At 40.5% G+C, this 23,886-nt stretch overlaps 1 protein-coding gene across 1 annotated transcript; it reads right to left on the bottom strand.

Annotated features, from left to right (window-relative positions):
* On the bottom strand, positions 1–18,747 carry PPIL4 (peptidylprolyl isomerase like 4). The gene is made up of 13 exons (XM_021527037.3): positions 18,659–18,747; positions 18,085–18,152; positions 17,935–17,999; positions 16,343–16,460; positions 14,317–14,459; positions 13,888–13,984; positions 12,338–12,454; positions 11,316–11,440; positions 9,130–9,196; positions 8,178–8,289; positions 6,573–6,669; positions 5,816–5,954; positions 1–686 (listed from the first exon to the last, which is right to left on the bottom strand). The coding sequence occupies exons 1-13, from the start codon at positions 18,726–18,728 to the stop codon at positions 465–467; spliced, it is 1,440 nt and encodes a 479-aa protein (XP_021382712.2). The 5' UTR covers positions 18,729–18,747; the 3' UTR covers positions 1–464.
* Between the last annotated feature and the right edge of the window lie 5,139 nt (positions 18,748–23,886).

Below are 23,886 nucleotides of genomic sequence, written 5' to 3'. Positions count from 1 at the left end.
GATGTTAGACTCCAGCTTTGTTTTTAACAAAACAAAGACAGGGCAGACACTGCTGAAAAGTACGTTTCTGTATTATATACCTTCAGTATCCCTGCTCAGCTTAGGTCCGGAGATTACAGCTATCGCTAGGCCTGCCTAGTCAGAATTTTCTGCCACGGGATAGTTTCAGTGATTATGTTCCTTAAATGTCTGCCTTCCCATAGAATCAGTAAGAAGTTATTTTTCTTCATATTCCATTGAAATACTCTATCCAGGCACAAGCACTCCAGGGCAGAGCAATTTGCAGCAATTCATCTTGAATTTCAGAATTAGCAGACCATGTTCCAATAAAGGGTATCTCAAGCTGTAATATCTTACTGCATACTGCAGTCAGACACTACAGTAAGTATTATAGAAAAAACACTATCACAAAAGAAAAAAATTAAATTTATTATTTTAGTGCCCCTCTGTATTTTCCTTGTCTTTCATCTGTATTTGGATCTCTCTTTGTCTTTTGATTTCTTAGGACTTCTGCTTCTGTCTGCTTTTTTATCCCAGTCTCTTACTCGGCTGTCTTCTCTGTATTTGTCTTTTTGCCTGCTGTAAGTGTAATCTCTCTCCTGAGAGCGGCTGCGGCTCCGATGCCTGTCTTTCTTCTCACTCTTGCTCCTCTCCCTGCAGCGCTCTTCGTGCTTCCGGTCAGAATCCTGGCAAAGGAATTGGACAGAAATGCAGTTACAAACAAGAGGGGAGAACACACAGAGGCACAAAGAGAACTAGAGACAAGTTGAGCATGGCTGGTTCCTTAGCTACAGCTGGTATGACCTTAAAGACATTCACATCCACAATGATTTGAAATGCTAACATAAAAATACCCTACTGAAACTATCTGAAGAAGGTAAGTTTACAAGTAAGTTTCTGTTGGTGTTTACGGAAAAAAGAATGGCTGTCAGGCATGTTTCTTGTACTGCCTAAGGAGCTGTAGCAAAAATTGGTTCTATCAGGGATTCCATTCAGGTGGGTATTATCAAACTCTTCACGAGCATCAAACAGGTCTGTAAGCTACATTTGGATTTCACATTTTTTTACCTCAGCAATGCAAATATTTCCATAACTTTTGGTTTAAGCCCTATAAGGCATTCCAGTACTATGCAGATGCATACTGTATTTTAAGGCCTACCTGTAATAATTCTTAATGGTCTAAATTCTAGGCTTCAACAAAATGTACAACCTAACAGTTTAATATCACTGTATGTGCTAACAGAGAGATACAATTTTATGGGGTTTTTGAAACAACAGTGTTAAGCATAGATCAATATGACTTAAGAAGTATGCCTGCATTGAATCACACAGTATTTCTTTCCTCATTTCAGATATTATTTTTCTAAGGATGTACCATGACAGCAGCCTTCACAACTGTATGGTCAAAACCTATACTCCATGTACTAACAAGCAAACTTCATTTATTTGGAAGAACAGTGAAAAACAGTGAACAGAGATTTTATGCAGAAAGCCAGTGACTGGGGTGGTTCCCAGAGCAAACACCACCTTTAGAATTACATTGATAATGCTGAAAGTATTAGGGTTACAATAAGCAACACAAACCCTCTGGATAAACAGACACATGAATAATCACAGGTTTGATCTATAACAAAAACATTCTGCTACTGCTGGGTTACAGTAATCTCACTGGTGGCCAAATGCCTATTCCACATCTTTACTGACAGACTTTATTTCAGTACAGATTTTAAAATCTGGATCCACCAAAAAGTCTCAGTGATGCTTCCAGCTACTTGTAAGAGATTTGTCCATCCATTCTCAAAATGATGCACAGCCATATTACTAGTCTGGTACCCAAAAGCATCACTCTCCGTATGTCTGAAAAAGCCAGTAGGTTTCAAGCCCCTATGTGACAAGGCCTAAGTAAATATCAGACAATGGACATGTTAGTGGAGAGGTATACAGGAACAAGACAAAAAATATTGGCCAGAAAACCAAATGGAGAGCTTGGTGTATGGCTGCCTTCTAACTGGTTTGCTGCTGGAGCTTCCTCCCATGAAGAAACAGGAGAAAAGCAGGGCAACACTCAGTTGAACAATCTACCAAGTAAACACTGGAGACAAGGCTACTGGTCAAGTGGGGGCAGGGAACAGCTTAGTGAACATTTCAAACTACAGACAAATAGGCCATGTTGAATACCTCAGAAATGGACAACTTGCTGAAAGGATTAGAACTCATACAAGCATTGTGTTAAATGACAACAGTAACCTTCACAAAAGCATTTAAGGTACAGGTGTACAGGACAAATCTGAAAGTGACACAACTAAGTCACCACATTTGCTAATATGATCACAATGTAAAGGAAGAAAACTGTAATTTAAATTAATATAATGAATTGCATCTTTATTTCTTACCAGCATAAGTTACATTTCCCCTTTAATAAGATTTTTCATTTTAAAGTCTTTGGCATGGAAAATGGTCTATTTTAAAAACACACTAAATTACTAAAAATAATGGTATTTTGAAACCAAATTTTTATGCTCAAAAGTAAAAAAACCACACTGTTTTGGAAGAAGAAGAAAAAAATTCATACTTTAAAACAGGGTCTCTCTTACTGCTGAAATCTGGATTTCTCAAATTTACGATCACAGCCTCTCATTGGTCAATGAGTAAGTGATGATCACCCCAATTCTTAATCCAGCATTGTGTTGGAACACACAAGGAAGGAAATAAGGAAAGATGCTTCTCTGGAAGTTCATGGCCGATTTTGCCAAAAGTAGGAACTTGCTAAACAGCAGTCACAGGTGAAATAGCTAGAAATATCAAGGCCACGGAAGTAAAATACACATGCCACCTCTTACATACATTAAATACAGTAGTTAAAGGTTAAAAGGAGCAAACAAATATAGAGAGACTTTTCTATGGGGAGAAATTCATAAAACGTGGCCCTGAATATGAAGGGAACAGTGTCCAATAAGCAGTAAAAGCAGGAAACCAAAACCAGAAAAATCAGAACCTCTGCCAAAACCATACTACAGAAATCTGAAATTGGAAAGTCCCTATGTCTCACAAAAGTCTGTTGGACAAGCCGTACTACTTCACAGATTCAGTTCTCTTAAAAAATAAAATCCAAGTGAAAATACACAGAGAAAACTGGAAGGCAAACAAAGTCATAATATAGATCTCAGGTGGAAGCATGTCCTGTATTCAAAGAAACTCAGCAAATCCTATTCACAAGACCACATGGCAGTCCACCCTTCTGCCCCAGACCCACATCCTGTTACTTACTAAAAGCGAGTCACAGCATCCTACCTCTTCTACCCACTGGAATGAAGTCAAACAGCACAAGACTCAAAAATATATTCTTGAAACATCAACACAGAAGCTGAAGATTCAGGAAGTGGGTGTCAGACTAAGAAAAGGATGACTCAAAATATACTGAAGAAAAAAGTAACACCAGCAAGAGAACAGAAAAACAACTCAACATCATGGAAACTATTGAGAAAATAAAACTCCTTCAAGTCATAGCTAGAGTTGATAGCACCAACTGCAGCTCGAGTTGCCAGAACTTCCCATTATAAGCCCCATATCTCTCTTAATTAAAATCTCTGCCACACTATGGACTCATGGTGGAAGTTTCTGTATGAAGCATGGCTGCTGTGGTCTTTGGCTGATGAGTTGTAGAAGGTCTGCTGTTGTTTTGTTTTCTTGTTCTTACCTCAAATACATTCAGAGATTTACAAAATAGGGTAAAGGCAGAATGCTTTGTTTGCCTGTACTAAAAATGCTACCATTCACTACAAAGTTTTCATGCTGTTATGCTTTGTGTTGGACTCAATATTCCCACTGAATATATTCCACCTCAGGAACATGCCTACTTCCCCTTAGTTTCACATATTATGCCAAAAGTATGAATAGTAAAAAAATAAAGCAAAATTTTGTATATGCTAAACAGGATTTGTCACCTAAGCTAGCTGCAGATTTCACTAGAGAGGTGATGCCCAAAATAATGAGTCTGTGTGAGACTGAGTACATACTGCTCAGTATATGCCCACTGTACAGTACACACTAATGAGGATATTCAAATCCAGAAAGAAAAATTCTTCCCAGAAATTAATTTGCACAGCTCCAAGGGGGAACTATGATGCTTGCCATCAGAGAATAGAAGTAAGCCTCCATCTGTAATTTCGGGCATAAGAAAGCTAAACTACTTACAGCAAAATGAGTAAAGGTGACTAAGAGAGAAGAAAGCTGTGGGGAAGAAGATATCAGAACACAGCAGCAGCAGACTATAAGAACAAACCACATCAGGAGCAGGTGACTAAATCACAAAAAAGATACATATAAACACAGAGGAGATCACACAGACAAATATTAGAATATGTTCTATTCCAGAACCTGAAAACAGCACCAGGAATCCCTCTGTTCTCATTCATGCTTGTGTGCTATGAAATCCCACAATCCATTTGCAATTATTAGAACAGATGTTAAAAACCTTCTGCTGCCAGCACTTGTGCCACCTGCAGGGGTGAAGACTTCTAAGTGATTTTAAAATGTTCTCTGCTATGCATGACCAGCCAGTTCCATGGGTGTAATTTCTGAACCATCAGGAACGAAGACTGTCACCAAAAATACCTTTCCGTACTTCTTCAAGGAGTCTAAAGCAACAGTTTCTATCGGCCAGACAGGAAAAAGTCTAAACCAACATTAGCCCACACCTCTTCTATGCACACGCTGCAGTCAGGGCTTTACTTACCTGAACAAACCCCTCCCCTCCACTCACTGAATTCCACTGACTGAATTGGTAAAGTAATAAAAAAACCGGGTCCATGAATGAGCAATAGGGCTCACTGCTGGCACTGAAAGATTTTAATTGCTGGTGTTCATGAGATAAATAATTTTCAAGCATCACAGCAAGAAGTGATCTATAAGAATGGAATCATGTAAGCTTTGTGTTCCCAAAACTTTCAGCAGTACTGAAAACTCAGGATGGGACAATAGCCTTATTTGCTGTGACTGAAACTTTTTCACTTTCTGCAAAATTGCTAGAAGACAGCTTTGTTCTCACTCATAAAACTGGTACTGTCAAAATACTAGGGTTTGTTTTTTTTTCTTTTCCAGCTTAGCTCAATTCTTCCTAACACTCACTTCAGTGGTGGTTAACCCTCCATTTCTCACTGCAGACTTTGTTTCCACAAAACACTGTGTCTTCAATATCCCAAGTTCACAGAAATGTGGGAGTGCTGTCCTAACAGGCTGCAGTGGAACTAATGAATGACAGAATTACTGTCTCCTGGTGCTGTCCTCCACAGCCCCAGCCTCACAGCACATAGGCTTACACATTCTAGATGCAAGCAAACCCACGTGCAGATTTTACACAAACACTTCCAAAACAGTTAAGAACAAATACAAAAAGATAATGTGGAGAGATTGTGTTCCCAACTCCATGTAGGAAAAACCCAATGTATGATGGTTGGGCAAGAAAATGAGACCTAGTCTACAGTCATGAAATATGATTACCTACTACTTTATGGCTAGGAATATGTGAACAGCAGGTTCAAAGTGCTGAAGATCCCCTACTTTATGAGAGGCTACATTGCCTCTTCAGGATGTTTTGGCAAAAAACCATCTAGACACGCCAAGCTTCAGAAGTCCATGAGGAAGCCCTCTTTCATAATCAAATATTAACATCAGCCTTCTGTAGGTTTACAACTGCTGTATGTTACACAGGACTTTGCACGGCCATGTCCTTATTCAATTTCACACTTTTTTCCTGGCTTCTTCTGTGAGGAAAACAATGAACAGATATAAAGTTAATGCATGAAGAGTCAAGTACCTTAGATTTTTTGGTCCTCTTGTCATCATCCTCATCTTCGGAGTGGTGGTGCTTTTTCTTCTTCTGTTTTTTAGCCAAGTGCGACTGACTTGTGTGAGACTCTTCTACATCCTCATCCAGCACAAGGTCATACTTGGCACTGATGGTGCTGGTTAAGGACAGATCTGTTTCCCAATATCAATAAAGAGCAGAACAGCCCAGGAACCAAACCAATCTCTGTTTATCTGACAAGAGTTTACCAGGACTTAAAACTTATTTCAGTTAGAACACAGTTGTACACATTGGAAAAAAAAAATCAGCTGTGCTAAAATGACTGAAGTCTGTCCTGTCGAACAATACAGCCAGGCTGCATTCTCCTCTCCTTTCTACCTGTGGATATCTGAACAAGCTATGGTGTTTTCTCTCATGCTTACCACAAGCAAAGTATAATCTTAGAGTATTATTTAATTACTAGAGAGGTCTCATTTTGGATGCAGAAGGTCCCCTCTGAAACTACTTAAGAACTCTGTTATGTCATATGTCATTCCAGGGACATTATTTACCTGCACACAACATGGAAGTGAAACAGCACATTTTGATTTGACTAAATTGATCAAAGTGAAAACCACAAAATATTAAATTCCATCTCAAATACCAAATGGTTACATGAGCTAGAAGGCAAACATCCAATTGACAGGCTTTAAAAATAAGTTTTTTTCCAGGTTGTTTTCATAAATTCTACTTAATTCAAAAAGTACCTTTGAAAACAAAAGGATACTCTTGCTTTGGTTTGACCTTTTCTTTCAGAGCAAATTTTGAAGGTTTGTCACGTTCCTTCTCATAGTCCTTGAAATCTTCCTTGGTATACCGCCCACCTGTCCACAAAAAAAGATGTTAATTTCACTCTAACCACAAACACAACCAAGACCCGCAACCATCATTAAGTTCTGGTGATGATTTAGGGGCTCTTTATAACCATAGAGAGCTCCAGAGCAGGATACAGTTCCAGAAGTTCTGATATCTGCATAACAGAGTAGAAGAGAGCAGTACAAGTTGTGATGTTCTGTCCTTCTCTTGCTTGCAAATTCCTTTAAACAATACCCAGCTTTCTGCTCATTCATGTCCAATGGAGACAACACATAAAGAGGATCACAAAGTAGGATTCAGCAGCTAGCTTAGTCTCATTTCTATTAGAGGTCCTATATCACACTACTTAAAATTCTGTTACCATGAAAGCCCACAGACTGTTCTCATTATTAAATGACTTTTTGCTCTCGTACGCACTGAGGGAAACCTCTGAGACAGCTACAGCTCAAGAATTCAAACGGAAGACTATGACAAAAAATGTTCTAGTCTGGATTTAAAGAGGGACACGATGGATTTCAGTCCCACTCCCTGAAGCACCAATGCAGGGATCAACGGACTACAGCAACGTGCTGCCCTCTCACGGCCACGCTTAGAACTGCAACACTCACGGGCCAGGAAACATCACCGAGGAGGAAAGGTCATTTTTTGGGTACCATATAAGCACAAAACGACAATATAGTTAGCTTTCCAATAGTTTGGACAATTTAAACCTCAGATAAAGTTTCCCAAGTAGGCAGTCAATACAGGATGCACCAGAGCACCTAGTATAGATAGAATACAGAGTCATCTCAGCTCTGTGCAGGACAAGTCCCAGTATCTCAGTGTTCATTGCCACAACCCTACCGGAGAAACTGCACGCCAACAACTGAGGGCTGACTGCATCTTTAGAAGACCACACACAAGAACGTCACCAATGCAATGCACAGACACCTCTCCAAATCCAGTGTTTTGCTCATGCCCCAGTATTCAAATAACCACTGCATCCACCTCTTCCACCACCCTTTTCCTCCCAAAACATCCTCAAACATCTGAAACCGGGTTTTTGTAACATACAGTCTGCCATGCAGTATGTTTGACCTACAGGAGGTTAAGAGCAGAAATCCCTGGCCTGAATACTGACCTTTTCTTGTATACACCTGACTGGCATACAGTGAATAAGGAAACTAGAAAATAACAATATATTGGCATATTATTTTGCTAGTAAGTAATATATAAGAAAAAATAATGTCCAAAGTTTGAGATGAAAAAAATGTTTTAGTGGCAAAATTACATTGACTAAAATGTTAATCAGTGGCAATGCAATGTTCATTTAACAGTAGGAAACCCTTCTACTTTTTCTTATGAAACAAATGAAGGGAAGAACTAACAACTGTGTTTGCTCTATTTATTCCAGTACCAGGAACATCTATATGCCTGAAGATGAGATGATTTAAACTCCTAACTCTTTATATAATACTTAGTTTAGAAGTCACAGTTTATTAAGTTATGAGGATTGAAGAATTGCAAATGTACTTACCTTTTCCCTTCCATTTAATCTTTGCAACAGATTGGCTAAAATCCACATGTATCCGTCTGTCATCTATCAGCACATTGTCCATCTTGAAGTAGGCTTTCTCACAGTCTTCCTCCTGATATTAACCAGGAAAAATCTTGAGTCATGATTATTTCACAGGAATATTCACAGAAAAGCTCAAACACAAATTCAACTGCTTAGTGGCATACAATTCTTTCTGAAATTGCTTAAACACCACAGTTCTTAAATTGTACCATTTCAAAATAAATAGTTATGCTTTGCCTGAATATCAGCATTTCAATTCCCAATTCTTCAGTTCATTTCACTATTTAAAAAATTTGCTAATCCAGCCACACGTCTGGCACATGTAACGCATTCAGAAAAAAAAACTAGAACTGATAAAGTTCCATTTTAACTATGTAAGTAGGCTAAATAAAAGTGAGAAGACTTTCCAGTGTTATCCTCACAGATGAAAGATACCAGCACACATAAAGCTATGCACCACCAAGAGAACTATTGCCATCCATCTCACAGTAAGACTAGCAGTGTTGATACAGCAGGCATCATTTACAAGCCCAGAAGAAAAAACTACTGCATACATGGATCCATCTTATTCCATACACCATCCTTTCTTCATGCTGCATGCTCCTAGCATTCCTTTCTTCAACTCTTTGAAGATTTAATGCACTCAGGGGAAAAAAGGGCCTGATCCCCCCACACTGGTTTCAACACAGTCTAAGTATATTTTTGTACTGGCTGCTCAAACAGAGACAGACTTACATGCTTGCCTCATTTAGGACCTACAACTTCTATAACTAAGTTATAGTTTCTCTCAGTAAGAGAAAATATTAGCTATTCCACACTTGAAGATGTCAGTGTTTTTCCTAAATGGAAGTATGCCAAAAGGGGCTTTTACAAGGGGGATCTACATAGAGTTCATACCTAAAACCCATACCTTTTCAAACTCAATGAAAGCATAACAAAGAGATTCACCAGTCTTCCAGTCTCGGATCACTTCACAGCTGAAAAAATGATACGAAATTAAAATGTCAACACTGTTAGAGCAAAAAACTGTAGGGTAGGAAGTACTATTTAAAAGGGAGAGTAAGAGTTAAAAAAATAACCAAAAACCCCTACCCACAAAACCTAAACACCTTGAAGGTATTAAAACACCTGATTCTGAGACCCCCTACTGCAAGAAAAAATGCATGAGACATTGCTTTGAACAATTACACTGAACTCACACGTGGTTACCATGAAGCACAAAACTAGAGATTAATTTCTAATCAGTGAAACAAAATATATTTTCCAACATTACTCTTTGTTTTTAATTTTTTGCATTTCACTAATGCAAGACCAGAAATTTCATATTCTGTTTTCTCTCTCATTTTAAGCAAAAGTTTACACAACATCCTGTGACAAACTTTCTCTTCTTAGCACGCACCTCTTCAGCAGCCCAGCTTTTTATCACACAGGCCACTGGGCAAAAGTAAAAAGCCTGAAAGTATTGAGTAAGGAGTGTAAAATGGGAACAATATATTATTGTATCAGTATTACAAAACTCTTGCACTCGATGTAAATTCTGACTGCAGGATGCTGAAGGAGGGCACAAAGGCAACAAGGACAGGATATGTGGCATTAAGGTAAGAATAAATGTGAGACCTCCCCCACATGTAGCGAGGAAGTGACAAATCAGGATCTACAATCAAAAGATGATCAAGGCTGAAAGAAAAAAAAAAAAACTGGGGAGAAATAAAAAATAGTAGACCATAAGGCTATTCAGACAAGCTATAGGAATTCCTTGCAGCAGAAGGCAGAATGGTTTTGTGCAAGAACCTCCCCCATGGATCATTCAGAGAACCTATCTAAAAGTGGAAAGACTGCAGAAGAGTGACAGCTCTGACAGAGGAACGAAAAATTAGAAATCCTTAGGGCATAGAGAAATCATGTTGGAGCTGTAAGAGTGGCACACAACGCCAATTTCACCCACACACAGAGACAGTGTAGTTTAGGATCTGGGAGCCTGCAGGCCTGTGTGCCAGTGCTGCACAAATTGCTAGAAATTTCAAGCAGAACAAAGTTAGCATCCAGCTGAATATACAGCACCTACTCTGGACCATCTGAATAAACTTAAGTGAAATGCTCTAACAGACTCAATAGGCTCATGTGTGGTGATGATGATGATCTGTTCCATTAAGCCTTTTGAAATCCCTCTGCAAATTCTAATGAACTCCTGCACCAAAGGCTTTTGGGGAAAGTAAGCGCAAGGGCGTAAGGAACATCTTTGAATTGATAAACACACAACAAGATATGCATGGGTTGAACCATAACTGTATATTGTAAAAAAACCCAAAATCCCAAAAAAAAAAAAAAAACCCAATGTTAAAAACAGCTTTAGAATTCACTAGAAAAGGAGTTGAGAGTAAAAGAGAGAACAAAACTGTTCCACTATAAATCTGTAATTTCTTCAAAACTGTGTGCAGTTCTGGTTCTCTCATCTTGAAATGAAAACAAAAGAACAGGAAAAGAACAAGAAAAATGAAACAAAATTATAGCTCTACTATGAAGAAGCATGTATATGTAGGTTAGTACTCTTAGCAAAGAAAAAAAAATAACTTTAGAGTGTAGGACAGGGGAGTGCAGGAAAGCAGATTTCATTGTCTATCCGATCTTTTGATACCAGTACTAGGAGGAATCAGCTGAAACTACTAAAAGCCAAGACCAAAACTGAGAAGGGCAGCAGGAATGAGGAACACCTTACAAGAAGTGTATCAGATGTTTGGTGCTTTATCCCAAACCACATATACTCCCACAGGAAAGGAAAACCCAGAGTCTCTACCCAGCTCATTTGAGCATCTGACTTAAAAACTGCTGAAAGGAGTGACAGGATGGGGGGCAGTGAGGAGTGTCATATGCTTTCTTGATTCCTACACTTCCTTAGGCTTTCCTTAAAACCACTGCTGGGGACAGGATACTCCTCTAGCTAGATCTGCCTTCGTATCCCCATTGGTGTGGTCTCTATGCAGACAGAGCAAAAATCTCCTGAGACACCAGACTACTCCTTTACAGCCAAACCCAAACAGACTGGGAGGAAACAAGTTCAATTTCAAGAAAGAAGGTTTTCTCTTTTATCATAATTACCTTTTAATGGGACCAAATCGTGAAAATATTATCTCCAGGTCTTCACCTGTAGTCACAGGATTCAGTTTACAAACAAAAAGGACATTTTCTGGTGGCTTGATATCTGCATCTGGCAAGTCTCCCACCTGGGATACAGAAAGAAGACGTTCATCACCTTCTGCCTAAAGCTCTCTACAGGCAACATAGAACAGTGGGAACACATCTTCTGTGTGCTCTCACATTCCTATCACAAAATCAAACTTAATAAAGTATTTTTCCTACTCAGTGTCACAAAATAAAGTGTTTTCTATAGTACCTAAAATGTATTTTTTATTTGCAATTCCACTGCTAGAATTCATGAAAGTTCACAAATACGTTCTACTTTGCTTTTTCTATTCTTAGCATAACAAACAGACAGTTCTAAAAGGTAGAAGTGCACCCTTTTTGTCCCTACAAATCTTCTGCAACACTGTGGCCAGATCTGGCTTGATCTTGGAATTAGTCTCTGCTGCAAACTATTCACCATAAATTTGAATTTGGTAGTTGTAAGCAAGTGAGATGGATTCACTCGTCCTTCAATTCTTTATTCTTTATTTACTTTTCTTTTTTCTTTAAGAAAAAAAAAAGGACTTCTGTTCACAATTTTTGTTACTATGGAGTTTACCATTGTACATAGTGGGAGGAGTTTGTCACAAATTAACTCAGCTCTCTCCCACACATGCTAAAAGTTTTCCAGGACTGGAGGTATACCAGCAGCATACTATGTTTGTTACATTTTTTAATTGGATGCATTTCTAGTAAGTTTTTAGAAAGCCTCCACCAGCCCACTCTGACAATGAAGTATCACCGGTTTTATCAGAAAACCACAACATGACCGGTCATGCTCAATCCTTTCATTGTACAACAAATATTTAACAGCAGATTCTGAAACATGACATCATCACCAGATATGTAATTTCAAGACAAATAGTACGAATCCTCCTAGACTTAACATGCACACACACTGGAATAAGATCTAAAAGATAATACAGAAAGATGTTCACCATTTCCAGAAGAATAGCACGAGTTTTTGCTTCTTTTTCTGCCTGAACTTCTTCTATTTCTTCTGCAGACCGTCCTTTCATGTCATCAATTTCTTCATCTGCTCCTATTCTGCCACTCTGAAAAGTGAAGGAAAAGCCTATTTATTACCAAGCCATGGCCAAAAATTCTTTCTCACTTTCCAACTATTACTTGGATGACCTTTCCCATCATCCCTCAAGACACAAAAAATGCTTAAGCACTGTATGTCTGCAGAACTGGGCTTTTATTCTGTTCTTCCCACTTAGATTAGAAGAAAAGAAAAAAAGAGAAGATGTTATCCTCACATTTCAGGCACTGTTAACTGTTTCTGAACTTCTGTGACTAGTGTGAACGATATTCAGTGAGGTACTCTAAATCCTTTTATATATACCCACCTACTCAACATCTCACCACAAGTGTCAACTCTTTTCTACTCCAGGTAACTCCTGCCACAATGAAGGTAAGGAAGACTGCAAATACATGTTGTGTCTAGCAAGACATTAAACAGAGCATATAGTACAATAATAATTTTGGTTTTATACATCTATACCTATGCAGGACTTGAGTTTTTGTTTTTTTTCTCCTCACCAGCATCTCTGAATGCCTTTCTTATAGATATTTCTATGCTAAAAGGGGTATCCTCAGACAGGCTATAAGGGAAGAAAACTCAGTACAAGTCTTCACATCTCTATGCTGCTGGCAGTGAGCTACTAAAGACCTTATTCTTAACATATCTGAAGGCACATCAGAGATTAACCACTGTACACACATATTATGAAACCCTAATTTCAATCTTGTAATAGTATCTATAAAGCTTAAAAATTATCAATATTCTCTCTTGTTAATTAACTCATTACTTGAAACAACTGTTTCCATACAAGGGAATAATCTCACATATACTATTTCTCACATACAAGTATGTAACTGCATGCTTGCAGTTAGTTTTTAGGAAATTCCTTGTGTTTGAACAAATAGCCTACAGCAGTATGTGTGCCTTCACATATAACTCTAAGAATGACAAAGATTACTTCCACTGAAACATAGCCTATTCACATTTAAAGGGAAAGCAGCAGTAACTATTTCAATATTAATAAATGTTAGTTATATTTTGACTTCTACTAGAGTATACAGAAAACCAGTAATACCAGCACTAAATATTCCGAATGTTCTGCTTATCTACACTGTAAATAGAAAACTGAAATACAGCTTTCAAACACAACTCCACCAAACCCATAGGGGAGAGCACCCAAGTCACGTTTTTATCCTTCTATTGAAAGGTTAAGCAGCTGTATTTGATTAAACACAGCAACAGCTCCAAATAACTGACAAGCATTTGATATATCAGAACTCAAGCTGGCACAGTAGAAGAACACCTTCTACATGAAAAATTGCATAGCTCTTTTAGGACACAGATTTGAGACACAAAATTTTGAAGACTGATTTCTTATTTTGGCCAAATCTGTGCTGGACACTAATTGAGATAAACTTATTTAATGATTTCTTCCAACTTTCCCCTGTTGTGAACACTCACGTCGAGCTGTTCCTTTGTAGGTTCTGGTGAGCGGTCAGGAACGCACAAGCCAGGTGGATCATCAAAGGGATCATCTAAAATTACTGTATGATTTATCCTTAGAGAAAACAAAATCAAGATCAGCACTGGTTACAGGCAAGTAAAACTTGGTTTACCCAACTAACAGCAAGCCAGCCCCACTAAATTTCAGTTGTATCACAAACAGCCAAATATCCTGTGTGCTTATAAATTCTAGAACTGATTCTTTTGGAAGGGCAACATGCTAAAGATTTCTGTACATACTTGTTTATTTAGTACTTGTTTACTTAACCACTATTTAAGATAGCACATACAGGTCACCTGACATGATATTCATCTAGTTTTCAAAAAGAAGTAAATTCATTTAATAATAATGTATTCCTCAAAAAGTAAAGTTAAAAGCAGTCACACCTGATATCTTGATATGGGATAAAATCCTTATCTACAAAGGTTTCATTAATTGTCTTCAATACATCCATGCCTTCTGTCACTTCTCCAAATACTGTATGTACACCATCAAGGTAATCCAGGTTTTCTCCTGTGGTAATGAGGAACTACAAAAGATACAAAACTAGGAACAGTAAATAAAAAAAAATACAACCTGAATTTTTCTACCTTAACACACTGTCACTGAATTCAGTGGGGGGAGGAAAACCTCTTGCCATTTTCCCATGTACGTTGGCTTACCGTGTTCTCTTACCTCAGAGAACATGGTGAGCCAATGTACAGCTCACAGTCACAACCTGAGAAAATCTCTCTCTGCAGGAGCAGCTCACAGGACTCTTCTGTGAACTGGTTTGAATTGGTAATCGGGCACAAGGGCATTGGAGGAGCAGAGAGCTCTCTGCTGGGGAGGTTTGGCAAGCAAGAGCAGCAAGGGTTGTGACTGGCATCATAGCTGATGAAAGGGAGAGGACTGAAAGAGCAAGGCTACCCTGTGTGAGCTCAGCTCAAATCACCTGTTCACCAAGCAGCATCCAGCAGGTACTTTTTCATAAATTTGGCAAAAACTCCCTAGTACTATCTTTACCTAACTCCCATAGTACTATCTTTAACTACTATCTTTGCCTATTATATCCAGACGTTTTTCCTTTTGTCCCACAAACCCTTTTCTCATGAAAAACAGGATTCAGTAGCATTGAGAGAAGAACTAACACACTGACTTAGATGAACTCAAACTGGCACTGGAAAGTATCCTATCACAAATCTGAAACTACGAAAATTGATACCAGCTGAGAATTTAGTAACAAATTGTAGAGGGCACTTCATAATGGAGGAGGGAGGAAGAGGCAGATATGCACAAATAACAGGACACAACTGCTGCACCCACACTTTACAGTCTGACTGGTAACATCCCACACCTCATTCTCTCTACAACACATTTAAGACTGGTTAGTATTTGGTATAGGTTACACTAAGCTACACTATACTTGTAAGGCAACTCCATGTAGCTCCTTTCTGGAATTTTTCTTGCCCAAGGAAGAAGCTGCAATAATGTTCTTGGGATCAGCATCATTCCCACATGCCTACATATACACTAACAGGCTGGATCTTAAATATAAATAAAAATGTAATCTCTTTTTCCTAAATACCCCAACCATGCCATTTTATGCATACAATGCAGGGAAGCAGCATAATTACTTGTATATATTACAAGCTCTAGCTCAAATAAAACCCTACCTTTTTAAAAAATTATTATTTGATTATTAAAAATCACTCTTATTAAAATACATGGCTATTACAAGTAAGGTGTTTTAATTCATAGAAGTGGCAATGCACCTAAAATAATTAATTAATAATAGTGTTCTATGAGCTTTAAATATTAAAAAAACCTTACAAAATAAGTAAAAAGAATTACCTACAGCAAAAACTGTGTGTGTGAACAGCAAAGAGAACAAGACCACTTTCAAAAACTGTTTTGTACCAGCACTGTGGTAAAAGTGGAAACTTACATTATGAATGAACTTTCAAGCAACTATACAGGAGAAACTGTGCTATGATTTCAGTTTCAAAACTAACACAGAGTCATAACCAGAATATGTCAACATTATTTCAAAACTCAGTTTCCTTAATTTTCACTTCCATTTAACTACAGAATTTTTTTCCTGACCATTTTATACATTAGCAAAATCACATCAAAGTACTAACAGAGACAAATAAATAAAGGGAAAAATACAGGACTGAGTACTAGCAAATAAAATTAATTTAAGACAGGATTTGAATATGAGCATTTTAATTCCTCTATTTGTAACCAAATACCCATATGCACCTGGAAAACTATGCAAAATAGTTAGCTATGGTGGGTTTTGTAACATGCCTTTTGACTGTTCTACAAGAAGATGCTATTGACATGACAATGTCATTGTTCTACAGCTTTTGTCAACTCCTGTAACTTTTATTTTAGTTTTTTAGAAATGTAACACCACCATGTGCTGACCTGTGATCCATGCTGATCACTGCCATTGTTCACCATTGACACAGTTCCCTTCTTCTTGTGCTTGATTCTTGGCACTTTTTCTGCCTCAAAAAATCTGGCTTGATCACCATACAGTTGACTAAAAAAACATATATAACAAATACATTACAAGAAAATGGAATTTTTAAAAGTGAGCTAACCACACATTGTAAAACTCTAAATGAATCTCAAAAAATTTTTACATTTCACATTTACATCGGGCCTTCAAATAAACCTAGATTTTACATTGCACCCATGAACATATTTACAGACCTGTACACTTCCACAGTTTATATTACAAGGAACAACAAATATTTCTCTGGACATTTCACTTCAAGAGGCCTTTTGTGGGGTGGGAAGGGTACACTTATATATTTTTAAGTATAGTATGAAACATTTTTCTGAGGCATGAAGGAGCTACACATTTTAAGTAGATTCTACGAAAGTAAGTTATTCCACACCGTAAAAATGCAGTTATTTACATCAAAGATTTATCTCCCAAGAAAAACAGAAAAGCAGTACATCTATGTGCAAAATCAGTTCATCATACAGACAGGACTACATACAGTAATTTAGTATATGCAGGATATAGCAAATCGTTGCATTCTTTTAAATTTTTTTATGTCTAACCCTGCTATCACTTATTTTGTCTCACTCCATAAACTGATGGATGCATGATCAATAACCATATTTGCCCAAATGTAAGGATAGTACTATGTTTAAACTCATTCTGCTAAGCAGGAGCTAGCCTCTATGAATAGACGATTAAAATTAAACTTTGCCTGGAAGAACAGAAACTCCAGTTTCATGGACTGCAGCAGAAACAAACAGGTACAAAAGATGAACTGACCTTCTCCATGCTACTGCCAGACAGGATCTGCCACTCTCTCATCACACTGTACTTCACAATTTGCCATACCAGAAAGTCTTAGAAGACTTGTACCGTATCAAAATAAACTTAATTTACTTGTGTGCAGAGATAGGCAAGTCTGGCGAGTTTACCTACCCAGACTTGCATCTGCTTAGCACACATATAACAAATATGTTACTAGAAAAAGGAATTTTTAAAAGTGAGGAAACCAAACATTGTAAAACTCTAAACGAATCTCACAATTTTTTTACATTTCACATTTACATCAGGCCTTCAAATAAACCTAGATATATATAGCACTGAATAATAAATTTCTTCACAATGCTAATAGATTCTGTCTTCTACAGAGCATTTAGTCATTATACTTTTCTTACCAAACATATAGTTATTTACCAGCTTTTAAACAGACAAAAATGTATGTACAAGCTGTTACCTATAACTTAACTTCTAAGGTCAGAGACAGAATCATGTCCAGGCAAAATATAGTGAATGGCCAAAGGCAGCATAGACATTAAAAAGGTATCTAAGTATGAAAACCAAAGAAGCTTATTCATCAACATTTTTATTTCTCACCTGCAATTCTGCCCCAAGAAAGCTGAAGACAATCTAACTGGAACGCCTACTCCCTTACACAAATTCTCTGTTGAGATACATATATAGATATATACATAGGTATGTATCATTTTTATACATAAACACTTACCAAAATATGGATTCTCCTCCACGACCAGTTCCCATGGGGTCACCAGTTTGTATAATAAAATCCCTCTGTCACAAAAGAGAATACATACGGTATTGCTTTCATGTTTGCGATTTTAAACCAACTGAAAAACAAGGAACTGAGAATACTCACCTGTACATTATAAATAAGACAATAGTTGTAATACTTGACTTTGCAGAGCTTCAGGAAATTCAGACAAGCTGCAAGAAATCATACCAACATTTACAAAGGAAATTCCAGTTACAGTAATAACAGATATAACAGAGTCGTAGTCTAACGCGCAGAAAAGTGATTCTGGAGCAGACTGCGTCGAGACCTCTCAGGGTACAGCCTCTAAGCGCTAAGAGAAATGCTCGGAGGACACGTAACATTTCATCCCTTCCTACAAATCTTTTCTAGCGATTCGAAGAACCCTAAACACGGCCCGTTATACAGAAACACCCCCCCCCACCCCCCCTCTCCGTTTCTTTGCAAACACTTGATAAAGAAGCCCACGGCGGCCCCTGGATTTAGCGATATTACACCTGTGGCCGCAAGCGCTGCCTGCATCCCCTGGCCCCGGCCCGAGCGAGGGGAAAGACGGTGCGGGGCGGGCCGGTGCCGGGGGGTCAGGGGCGAGCCCGGGGGATCAGGGGCCAGCCCGGGGGGCCAGGGGCCAGCCCGGGGGGCCAGGGGCCAGCCCGGTGCCGGCGGGCCCGGCTCGTACCGCGGGGCCGCTCCTCCGTGTACAGGTCGATGACCAGGTCGCCCACCGTGGTCTCCAGCAGCACCGCCATGGCCGCGCTCGCCGCAGCCCGCCCCGCGCGCGGCGCGCCCCCTGGCGGCGCGGAGGACCCCGCGGGCCGGCCCCGCAGCGCTGCGGGCGCGCGCCGTGGAAAACGTGGAATGTCTCAACATTAAGGCAGGATGTTCTTTGATATGCAAGCTCCTTGTATACTTTCAGACAGAACAATTCGGTTGGAAAAGACCTTCCTCTGAGATCGAGCCCACGCTGAGAGATAACTGGCATACACAGTCGTACCTTGAACACCGCCAGGGGTGGTGAATGCACCGTGCCCCTGGCAGCCCTTAGCCCAGTCCACGCTCTTGTAAGCTACTGAGTCATTCTGAAATGTTGTGCCCAGGAAGTTGGACTTACAATTATGGAAACCTGACAGACCCAAGCGTTTACCACTGAGAGACGTAATTCCCCCCTCTTCCTCACACAGCTGGCGACCATGAAGCATCTAGTTAGTGACTCTAAAATCAATGAGGAGCAGGCACCAGCTAAGGACTGCAATAAGTGGAATCATTTAAAAAGGAAGATATTTGAATGTAATACATCTGTTCAGTTATGGAAGGTGCATAGAAATAATGATATTAGGTTAATTCTTGTTCACTAGATAGAGCTTCCCTCTAAAGTACGTAAAGCATCTGCTTTACTTAGTGCCCTTCAAGGTTGCTGTAAGGCCTCAAAGATCTTGCTCAAGGAGTGCAGGCAGTCCACTCAGTCTTTTGTGCCACGTGCTAGTAAGAGCCACACATTACAAGAACAAGGACACTGCCAGCTTGTAGCTGAACTGAGCACCTCAGGTGCTCGGGTGCCCAGCGTGGTGGAAGAACCCTGACAACAGAGGCACAGGAGGATGTGCTGGCACACTGATGAGCTGTGCAGGGCACCTCACATCCACAGAGCTCCCATCTGGCACAGCTGACGCATCCCAGTGCCTTCACTGTGCTGTAGAATCATGCTGGCAGGGCACAGCTGCTTGTAGGAAACACTACTGTTATGTGTAGTAGATATAATTTCTAGTATGATATATGTGATATTGAATATTTGTTGCAGTATATATGTTTGTATTAGGAGTCCCCCCTGACCCTCACAGGGGAAACCTGGTGTATGTTGAAACCCGATTTACAAGTAAAGGGATGTGGCTCGCCTGAGGATGGACGCCCAGGCACTGATCATCGCATGAATGACCCGAGAGGGATATAATGGAAATCCTCCAGACAGATACATGTGAATGCAGGGTTTCCTTAAGGGATTCACCAACTCTGGACATTGCCAAAAAAAGAAATCTCATCAAACTATGGGACTCTGAATAGAAGAAAGGACTGATTGCCGAAATCCTGGCCTCAGGCGGAATTTTCCCTATAAAAACCACTCGTGCCAGGATGGAGGTGTGTAGGCATAGAGGAAAACCTCTGCTGAGGCTGACTTCTTTGTTGCACACCCAGCGCTGATCCCAGCCTCAGCACTGTTCTTTCCTTGTAGCTGGCTAGATAGAATTTGATTGCAAAATAATTTTTTTCATTTTTATTTTTAATTTGGCTGGATCAATTTTCACTTATAACACTAAAAACTCATATTTTTCTGAGGCATGTGCAGACTTTGGCTGGTGCCTTGCAGGCCCACAAGCATATCTATTTGGTACTCTTTGCTCTGGTGCTGCATACTCTCTCAGACTTACTCTCTCATAGCTTACTCTCTCAGACTGTACAGGGGTGCTTGCCTTCTATTCTTCAAGTTTCCCCTTGGAGGCTATGCATTGTTTCCAAACAGAATTTGTCACAAGCTGAAGGAAGCCACCTCTTTTCAAAATCAGTATATATCATATTTATATGTCAAGCTCAACATCTGAAACAGATAAATAAACACAGTGTATTATGTGCAAGTGCTTGATATGCTAGGACTTGGTCCAGAACCCACTGAAATAAATTTGATATTTTTTCACTAGGCATTTAAATAAAACTCTTGTTCAGGCAAAAAAAAATAAAAAAAAAATCAATATGAAGTCTAACATCTATTTATTGTCTGACATGCTGTGCACATTCCCAAATCAGTGTGAAAAAGCCAGGTAGAGAGTTCATATTGAAACCTCTCTCCCCTCTCCAAGGTGTGAGCAGGTAAGGAACACCTCGTTTGCACCTCCTTGCCTGCAGAGCAAGCAGTGGGCTGTCAGCCAGGCTCCTGGAGGGCTGGGCTGAGCAGGGAATAATGGCATGCCCTGGGATGGGCCAGCACAGGTGTGCCAGGGGCAGAGTCCTCCTTGCTCACCTTGGCCACAGGGCTTGTTTCTGCCCCACTCCTGAGCACTGCCAGGCAAAGCAAGGGAAACAGTGCTCAGGAAAGGCCAGGAGGGAAGCTTGGGCCTGCTGATGCCTTCCCTTCCAGAGCCACCAAGGCCCTGGCTGGAGGACAAGGACAAGGACATCTGAAGGACCTGTGGACCATGCAAGAACCTGTGGTCAGGCTGTGCAATAGGGAGGACTCAGAGCCTCCAGGGCTCCCCCAGGAAAGGAGGGGGCATGCTTGGTGAGCCACAGGGAGAGCTGCCATCCCTGGCCCCTGAGAAAAGCTGCAGACACCAAACCCAGAAGCAGAGCCTGGGAAAAGCCCCTGCGGGGGCCCACCCAGCAAAAAGCAGTAGAAAGAAAAGTGCAGGGGTGTGGTGCCGTGGGAATAACAGCAACCAAGCCATCCCAAAAAGATGGCACAGCCGTTCCACAGCAGCTAAGAGTGGGCCACTCTCTCACAAAGTCCAGCAGGAAACCAGCACACATCCCTGCATATGGACAGTGAAAAAGCAAAGACCAAGTTTCTATCCCTCAAACCTCAACAAAACTTCACAGCCACCCTGCCCTCTGAAAGGTTCTCATATTCCACAGACTCTAATAAACTAATAAAATGTACTAAGGGTAAAAATATTGTAGGAGTGTCACACAAGAATTACAAAATTGTGTAACAGTCTCAGAAGTATGTCCTAGAAGTCACAGTACAATATTTATTGTTGTTTATGCTAGCTAAAACAAAAATTAATAAGCCTCTGATAACAGTATGTGACAGTTACTAAGAAAATATTACGCTTCTGTCTCAGACATGGGCAACTGTGCATTGAAGAGACCCTAGAATTTATTTTAGTAAGTTTTCTCATTGTGTTTCTACTTGTGATATATCCAGATCAGCCTGGAAGATTTGAAGAATACAATCATCCTCACATTCTAGATCCTCTAAAGCATACATAGAACATTAATTTAGAAATATCATAAGCAAATTTCAGGTGCAAAATTATTTTTAACTGAGAATTTGTCACCTGTCATCATTAAAAAAAACCCCCAAACATAAAAGTAATCTGTTAATATTGCTTGCACTGTTACCATATTAACTAGAAAATTTAAATATCTGTATTTCTTTAATAATTCCTAAATTGTGTTAAAAACTTGTTTTGCACAAGGTATTAATACAAGCCTTTTTAAAAAAAAAATATAAAATACAGAAACCTATAAGAAATGTATATTAGTATACGAACTTTACAAAAGTTAAACCCTTTTTCCTTTGAGATAAACAAGAAAGCCTCATCCTGAAGAGGTTCCTTCAAGTCCTCATAGTAAAAAAATATATCCCCTCAGCAACACCCTACCTTATTAACACTGTTCAAAGTCCATGTTTTGTTCCTATTTTTAGATATTAATGCAAAGACAAAAAAGGTGAAAAAGGTTGGGGTGAATGTGCACCCCCCCCCCCCCCTTTTAAGTCTTAAGTAATATCATGTTCTCATGTCTTCCAGCCAGTCATATAACAGCACAATAATCCTTTGATGTTCAGCTGGCTAAACATGAGAAATATGTTCCAATGGACACTGGAACATACTGGATATGTCTGCTTATCCTGATGTCCCCTCAACAAACATCACAAGGACCAATCCCATAGAAATCCAGGACTCTTGAACCGTCAGTTCATATAAGGACTTGATTTCTTTACAAATTATGTTTCCTATTTACAAACTGTTTTTCTGTTTACAGATTGTTTTTTCTAGTAGTTGGGTTTTTCTCTACGGGATGAATGGTTTGAAAGTTAAGCAGTTTCTTGGATTTGGAGATAAGTTGCAACCTATAAGCATTAAGCCTGTGACCAGCGCTACCCTGAGCTCTTGCCGGGCAGATCCTGGATGTGAGTGCTGCAGCTCCAGTGCAAATCAGACACACGCTGTCTCCCGTCACCCCTTAGCAAAGGGTCCTTGCGGGGGGGTGACAGAGCGGATGACAAATGTTACAAAGGCAGAAGAGCGAGACATCGCCACGCAGCGCAGCGCAAGCCCGGCGTGCCCCGCCAGCCCCGGGGCTGGGCGGCAGCGCCCGCGCCCCGTCTCAGCTGCCCCGGCCGCTCGCTGCACCGGCCGGGGCGCGGGGGCGCGGGGAGCCGGCCGAGGAGCATGTGCACATCCCCGGTGCCTTCATTGGGAAGGGCTGGGGGAGACGCTCTGCCCGCCGGCACGTGGAGGTGTGGGTAGGCGGGTTCTTGGTGCGGAGCCCCTTCCCCCGGCGCTGAGGCGAGGCGGGCGCGGCCTGGGGAAGGTTCCGGAAGGCTCCCCGCCCCCCCGGGGCTGCGCTGGATCTGGTGGTAACTAAACCTCACCCCTTGTTCTGCTGGGACCCGGGCTTGGCCCAAACAGCCCCGCGGGCACCGCGGTGGGTGGTGTGGGGAACCCTGGGGTGTTCACGGCGGGCCGGGTGCCAGCAGGAAACCCGGGGGAGCCCTGCAGGCTCGGAGGGCCCCGTGCCCCCGCGCCGGGCCTGGGGACAGCCAGGAGATTGTCGCCGTGTGCGCGGCCGCTGCCCGCAGTAGTGCGGCGCTTCTGCTGTCGCCACCGTCAGAGGCACGGACTGGGCTAGGAGCTTGCGTGTGCATGGCACGTTTTTGTCAAAAACAGGGAAACGTGAAATACGAATTTTACTCATTTATTCTTAAGATTCTTGGCTGTCATCATCTCTGGTGAAGATAGGGCAATGGTGAGTCACAGCCGTAAAAATGAGATTGTGAGACCACTTCAGATGGAAAATAGTTATAGCCATAAAATCAAAGTAATTGGGAAATCTGTGCTGCTCAGCTGCTAAGTGTGATATTCTTGGTAGTGTGCAAGTTTTAAGGTGGAAGAAGAAAGAAAGGCTTTGTTC

The sequence above is a fragment of the Lonchura striata genome, chromosome 3 (assembly GCF_046129695.1).
Source record: "Lonchura striata isolate bLonStr1 chromosome 3, bLonStr1.mat, whole genome shotgun sequence".
NCBI classification, from domain to species: Eukaryota; Metazoa; Chordata; class Aves; order Passeriformes; family Estrildidae; genus Lonchura; species Lonchura striata.
Note: the sequence above shows the minus strand (reverse complement) of the source record. Positions and strands in the feature narration are given on the sequence as shown.

Coding starts and splice junctions, on each gene's coding strand:
- PPIL4 (XM_021527037.3), bottom strand. CDS start 18,728: ATGGCGGTGCTGCTGGAGACCACGGTGGGCGACCTGGTCATCGACCTG. Junction 14,460..16,342: donor GTGATCAGCATGGATCACAG/GTCAGCACATGG, acceptor TATCTTTTGTAG/TTCCTCATTACCACAGGAGA. Junction 5,955..6,572: donor AAGGTCAAACCAAAGCAAGA/GTATCCTTTTGT, acceptor CAGCACCATCAG/TGCCAAGTATGACCTTGTGC.